The following is a 6,709-nucleotide window of genomic DNA, read 5'->3' as shown; positions in this document are numbered from 1 at the left end:
CAAGTGATATACAATATATCAATTCAATCTCTTACTACGTTTACAGTTGAGTATTTTCAATTGTAACAATAAAGAATGTTCAGTGATCAAAGATTAAAAGTTAAGTTATTATATTTGGGTGCTTTAATGTCTTTTATCATAAATTATCTAACACATATAACATGTGATTGTTATTTTCTTAATAAAAAAAATTTATTTTTCCCTATTTAGCACACTTATTACAGGGAAGAAAAACCCCTTAAAAATTAAGAGTTATTTAAATTGGACTTGATTGATATAAATATGAACTAGCTTGACTTTAAAATGACATTTGTATCGAATTAATTAAGTTAAAATGTCATTTATGCATACACGAATTTGAAAGTTTATACACGAAACTCAATTATCATCATCTTAAGTTCATGTAAAGGATTGCAACCATCGATATGTTCATAGTAATAAATTTTAAGTGCAATTTTGCCATAAATTTTTATAGTGGAAATTTCGACTTTATTCTTGTTTACCCCCTTAAACATAATACCGACCATCAAACTTCAATAAAGTGTTTTTGTATTGAATGAGATACAATTAATCAAGGACTAAGTTAGAATAAGTCAAAGATATGTCTTAAGAAAGATTATGCTGGATTTTGAGGTTTGTTCTTACTAATTTGCCAATTTTGTAATAAGACCACTCGAAATACCCTTTAATTTGCACAAGCAATAAGGGTTAGAAGGGCCTGTAATGATTTTCCGGGGACCTTCTCCAATGCTCTAGTCATCAAGTATCCTAAGTATTTGTCTAATAAACCCTTGACCAAGTGCATAGTGGCTCTTAACTTGGAGAGTTAATATTAAGGCTTGTTTGTGGCATGAAGCCTATGTAATATTAACAAACTCTTATTTGTCTTGTAGAGCAAATGTTCATCAATGTCAAATTGATTGAAGAATGTTCTAATGCTATCATTCTCAATAAATATTGTTTGAAGATCAATAAATGTTTGAGAATAAAATGCTTAAACTATTGAATAATAAATACCTAGAAAATGGTGTAGTGATGGAGTATTTATATCTCATCATTGGGGATTCTTAGAAATGTCTTAAATGTTCTTCTAAAGAGGTCGTTCTCAATTTCAAGACACTTTTCTTGTAGAGTCAGCTACAAACCTTGACGTGACGGCTTCTCATTGGATTCATGGTGGTGCATTAAATGTTGTAAATAACCTTTCTCTCTTTCAAGGACTGACGTGTGTTGTTATCAGTAAACATAGCCTCATGTCAATACTACATGAGTGATCTATTAACTGTATATGTACTCATTGAACGCTCTATAATTTATGCACTGTCAATGAAAAGTAGCCCTTTTAGGCTAGTGAAATCTATGCACATTCTCCACTTTTCTGGTTGAGCTTTTTTGACAAGGACCACATTAGCCAGACAGTCTGGGTACATAAATGGTTCAATGAACCCAGTATCAAGCTGCTTTTGTATCTCATCCTAAATGATGTTATCTTTTTCAGCCCCAAAATTTCTCTTATTCTATTTTATAGGCTGCATCCCTTGTAACATATTCAACTTGTAAATGATAGTTGCAGGCTCAATGCTTTAGCATATCAATTGAGTATGAAAAAGGTATGCACTTTTCAGGATCTAGCTCCTTCCCAATCTTTACAGTTTTTTATGATCCTTCATCCTAGATCACTTCTTTTACATTTTGTTCATCCACCTCCATTTGAGGGGAGTTAGGTTTTTGTGTCCTCCTCCTTTGTGGGCCTAGGATCGAGCTCAACTGGTGTTTTCTTTCTATGACCAGAGCTGGAGGGTTTGGTTTTTGTTTTCTTGGATGGCCTCCTGATTTCTTCTTTTGTAACAGATAATTTAGAAGGCTCGTTCTGCGATCTGGATCCTACATTAACTTTGTTGATCATATTACAAGACATGGCCATCCTTTGGTTCTCTCTCGCTCTCTCTCCCAACCCTGTCTGTAACAGGCTTAAATTTCTTAATCTTAATCTTCCGATTAATTATTCCGAATTTTTTTTTAATTCTAATTCCTAATTCTTTGGTTATCTAATTTAAATCACCTTTAATTCCTAAACTTTTTCGATTTTGTAATTTCTTAAAATGGAAAAAGGGGACTTTGGATGAAAATACTTGGGTGAAATAATTGAAATCAGTAAAATTCAAAAGCAGTACAACTCACGAAGGATTGGGTGAAGAGGAAAAGTTCAGAAAGTTTGAAGATGGGCAACAGGAAAATGAAGGGAAGAGAGATAAAGAAAATGAAAAGTTGCCTCAAATAGCCTTATATGTGGAAGCTACTACCTTACCCACTAAAAAAACCTAGAATTTTTGAAATTGTTGAGTGAAAAAAAAAAATAATAATTAAATAAACGAATTTTTAAAAAAATCCCAAAAGTAAGTGTCCAAACCCCAAAGCTGTGCTTTAGAGCTGTTCGTAGTTACTAACTGCGAACAGCATATAAGACAAACTAGTTGTTCGCAGTTAGTAACTGAAACAGCTATTTTGTCTTATATGCTGTTCGCAGTTACTAACTGCGAACAGACCTGATCTACAAAATCAGATCAGTTTCTGTTTTTCGCAAAATCTCATTTCTCAAACCCTACTTCACTCGACATTTCCACCTTCTCCCTCTAAAACCATTGATTCATTTCATCAAATCGTACAATCCTCTTTGAATTTGGCACTTCAAAATTAGTGTGGGATACTATAGCTTGCACAAAGGTAAATTTTTTTGTGTTTTTTTGGTGTATATATTTGGATTTTAGGGTTTTTAACCAAATTTGTTTATTTTTTCAAATGTAGGTTTCTAGTTGTTAAATCAAGACTAATCTTAATCATCCATAAGCGTTGAAGGTAATTGCTAATTGTTTTTATTGCTTTATGTTGGATTTTGAAGTAATGTTGTTGTATTATTTGAATATTATTAGAAAATGTTGATGTTGATGTTGGTATTAGAAATGTTATTTGTGAACTTATGAATTGATTTATTATTTGGATTATGTGTATTATATATGTATGAACTTAGCTACATTATGGATTTGATTAATTTGTAGACCAAAAAAGATTATAATCAAATGAATATAATATACTTGTATGGACATGAGTTGATGTTAATGTTGATTTTCTTTGTATTAATGTAGAAAATGGCATCATTTCGCGTCACTATAGTATGTTTTTGGAATGGTTGTATTAGAGAAAATAATGGCAAAGTTCATTATGTTGGGGGAAGACGTAAGTTGTTTGCTTGCAATTCAAACATGGATTTGAACCACTTTAGACGTTTTATATCTTCTAAGATTGGATTGGACCCTACTAGAAGTACCGTAAATATAAGTTTTAAATATGCCTTGAGTGGAGAATTTATTGTCTTTCCTGTTGAGGATGATGAGCCTATAGATGCGATGTGGGAGCATTCAAAGTCCACCCAAATTCCCTCTTTGGAGTTATACGTAGAAGAAGTACCATTAGGGAATGTAGTTGCTTCTGATCCAACTCCTACCCCTATGCTTATATTAACTCAGGAAACTGTAAATCTCGTTGTTTCTTCCGCATCTTGTATTTTTTCTCAACCCCCTACGAATCAAGTTCCAATTGATTCAATGGTTAACTTAGGAGAAATTCCTGAGATGGGACCTTGGGATGATGAGAATGAGAGTAATGAGCTTATTGACGATCCTTCTGAGGACGATGTGAATGTCGATGAGGATGCGCTAGCAAATGACATGACTCTAGGCAATATTCCTACAATCATTCCTCCTACACCTTATGCCCTCTGTCCACCTTTAAACGAGTATGCGGAGGACAAATCATGGAGGACTTGGGCTTGTGATACCACATACACCGAACATGGAGAGTTTGAGAAGGGTATGATGTTTGATAATAAGGAATCGTTGTTGGAAGCTATCAGAGTGTATCATATTGGGAGAAATGTGGAGTACAGAACGGAGACCTCGAACCAAACTGTCCTTTCCTTGAAGTGCAAGCGGGGTTGTTTGTGGAAACTTAGAGCTACGTTTGACTCTAATTTATCTTCATGGCGTATTGTTACCTATAAGGGTAAGCACGGTTCTTGTGTATTGGGTAGTGACAGTGTGTCGACTGGACACATTCACCTGACATCTTCTGTCATTAATAATGTTATTAGAAATTGTGTTGCTAAAGACCCATCCATTAAGGTATCTGTCGTACGTCAGATGGTTAAAGATCGCTTTGGTGTGGATGTGAATTATAAGAGAGCGTGGTGTGCAAAGCAACAAGCTTTGTTATCCATTTACGGGACATGGGAAGGTTCTTACTCACTCTTTCCACGCTTTTTAGAAGCTTTGCAACTTTCCAACCCGGGGTTAGTAATTGAGTGGTATTTTAGGGAGGACAATGACATGGGTGTATATGTGAGACCTAATATTAGGACCTTCCAACGTGTCTTTTGGGCCTTTAAACCTTGCATTGAAGGCTTTAATTATTGTAACTCAAGGTAATATGTTATATATATTATTCTAGAATAATAATCTGTAACTCAAGGTAATATGTTATATATATTTTATATTATTACATAATAGTAATATTAACTAAAACTAACACGAACACAGCAGTAGAGGAGATGGATCCAGCAGCTCCAGGACCACTAGACCCTAGTGTGTTAACCATGCAGCATGAGCACAGGAGTACTCTTCTTTGGGATGCTGATGAGGGCACCATTTGGAGGTACACCAAGGCGTACATCCTATATTTGATAGGTGTTGTGTTGTTTGCCGATAAAACAAGCAACCAAATACAGCTCCTATACTTAACATTACTTGACGACCCGTGGGAGCACATCGCCGAGTATAGCTGGGGCTCCGCAGCCCTGGGATACTTGTACAGGAGGCTTTGTGGTGCTGCCCATAAGAACGTCAAAGAGATTGCAGGACCACTAGTCATATTACAGGTAATAACAATAACATTTAATTCTCATCAACATTTGGTTAATTACATACTAATTACATTTGCGATCGTTAGCTGTGGGCGTGGGAGCATACTCTTATCGGCCAACCTTACAGAACCGTTGGTCGTGGTGATACTGCTCCTCCACCACAACCAGGCCCAAATATTGCGTACGGTTTGAGGTGGAATTTTGCCCGCCGGACGCGCAAGCACACCGGCAGCAGTCTAGGATTCTACCGAGATCAAGTAGACCTCCTACGACCCAACCAGGTAAACATTTCAGTACTCATTAACATTAGTACAATTTAATCAACATATCACTTACCTTTTTCATAACATGTTATTTAGTTTTTGTGGGACTCATACCCAGCGGAAGCCTACGCAGCTGTATCCGAACACTCGGGGATTCATTCCGGAGCGTGGAGGGCTTTTGTGCCACTCATATGCTTCGACATTGTCGAAGTACATCTACCAGAGTGCGTAATGCGCCAATATGGGTTGGTACAGGGCATTCCACCGCCTTGTGACACTGAACCCCAGCTGCACCTAATTTCGCGAAGAAATCAAGCCGGGGCAAACTGGATGGAGATCAACGGGCGCCACATCGCTCGTTGGGATCATAGACTTGAGCTGCTGGCACAAGGTGCGCCGATCGATGTTGTCGGTGCACCTACTACACCTGACTATATGCCGTGGTTCCTCTCCATCACGCGCCGATGGATGACACCACGTGCCATCTTGGAAGCAGCACATTACGCACCTGCTGCGCCTACGATGACCCAATTTGTAAGTCTTCATTTGCATTTATTTGATTAAGTCTCCAATTAAATAATAAAATGTTACATTATCTAAATATTAATTGCAGGCACAAGGTGCGGCAGACGTGATGCGGTACAGCCAGGAGGAGCCGGTGAGGGAGATTGCGCATGGCATGCTCTTCGGCTCGCAGTTCCAGCACTTCATACAGGAAGTCGCTGCACAACACTCACCAACTACCTCCCATACGCACATGGCATGCTCTCCTTCTTATGACTACCATTTGGAGGAGATGGATCATTCATATCTCGTTGACGCTGTGAGGACCTCGCAGGCTGGGCCATCACAGCCATCACAGTACCAGTCCCCTCCACTGCCAGAGCGTCACGCGAACGCCTTTTACTATCGTAGGAGGCGAAGGAGACCAACTCAGTTGGATATGGTAGATGAGGGTTCGTGAGCGTTAACGATTACCTTTTGTGTATTTGGATCGACTATGTACATATATATATATATATTTTAATTGACTTGTATATTTCACACATTTGTATATATTTTGTTGTATATACGTGTTTAATTACTTTATCATAGCCCCCAAACTTTGACTTATGAATGATCGGAGTTTTGGCAATGAATCATGCCGCCTTAAAGATACATCGACTTGTAATTATCTATTCTAATATCTCTAGTGCAATTACAACAAACAACAACTCAAAAATAAAGGAAAAAAAATTAATTAGCTGTTCGCAGTTACTAACTGCGAACAGCTATAAAAGACAAAATAGTTGTTCGCAGTTAGTAACTGCGAACAGCTGTGTTGTCTTTTATAGCTGTTCGCAGTTAGTAACTGTGAACAGCTCCAAACCATAGGTCTGGGGTTTTCACGTTTAGTTTTGGAAAAAGTTTGAATAATCGATTATTCAATTAATTTTTTTTTTCGCTCACCTTTTTCAAAAATTCAAAAACCTAAGCCTATCTAATAAATATGGCTCAATTCTATTCCCAGCCCACATATTTTGAGGTCCAA

At 37.2% G+C, this 6,709-nt stretch overlaps 1 protein-coding gene across 4 annotated transcripts; it reads left to right on the top strand.

Annotated features, from left to right (window-relative positions):
- The first annotated feature begins 486 nt into the window (after nucleotides 1-486).
- On the top strand, nucleotides 487-6,269 carry LOC130814082 (serine/threonine-protein phosphatase 7 long form homolog). Of its 4 annotated transcripts, XM_057680080.1 has the most exons (7): nucleotides 487-1,610; nucleotides 1,852-2,724; nucleotides 2,806-2,856; nucleotides 4,596-4,930; nucleotides 5,002-5,196; nucleotides 5,275-5,712; nucleotides 5,792-6,269. In XM_057680080.1, exons 4-7 carry the CDS (start codon nucleotides 4,604-4,606, stop codon nucleotides 6,140-6,142), a joined length of 1,311 nt encoding a protein of 436 aa, XP_057536063.1. In that variant the 5' UTR covers nucleotides 487-1,610; nucleotides 1,852-2,724; nucleotides 2,806-2,856; nucleotides 4,596-4,603; the 3' UTR covers nucleotides 6,143-6,269. The 4 variants fall into 4 exon arrangements, with proteins under 4 accessions (XP_057536063.1, XP_057536061.1, XP_057536062.1 ...); XM_057680078.1 differs by having other exon boundaries at nucleotides 487-2,724; XM_057680079.1 differs by having other exon boundaries at nucleotides 487-2,724; nucleotides 4,593-4,930.
- Nucleotides 6,270-6,709: the final 440 nt, after the last annotated feature.

Source organism: Amaranthus tricolor, chromosome 5 (assembly GCF_026212465.1).
Source record: "Amaranthus tricolor cultivar Red isolate AtriRed21 chromosome 5, ASM2621246v1, whole genome shotgun sequence".
NCBI classification, from domain to species: domain Eukaryota; kingdom Viridiplantae; phylum Streptophyta; class Magnoliopsida; order Caryophyllales; family Amaranthaceae; genus Amaranthus; species Amaranthus tricolor.
The sequence above is the reverse complement of the archived record's forward strand: the minus strand, read 5'-3'. Positions and strand labels throughout refer to the sequence as shown.

Bases quoted from the DNA above. Each gene is read 5' to 3' on its own strand.
- LOC130814082 (XM_057680080.1), top strand. From the start codon at position 4,604: ATGGATCCAGCAGCTCCAGGACCACTAGACCCTAGTGTGTTAACCATG. The intron at 4,931-5,001 runs GTAATAACAATA...TGCGATCGTTAG, and splicing joins GACCACTAGTCATATTACAG to CTGTGGGCGTGGGAGCATAC. The intron at 5,713-5,791 runs GTAAGTCTTCAT...TATTAATTGCAG, and splicing joins CGCCTACGATGACCCAATTT to GCACAAGGTGCGGCAGACGT.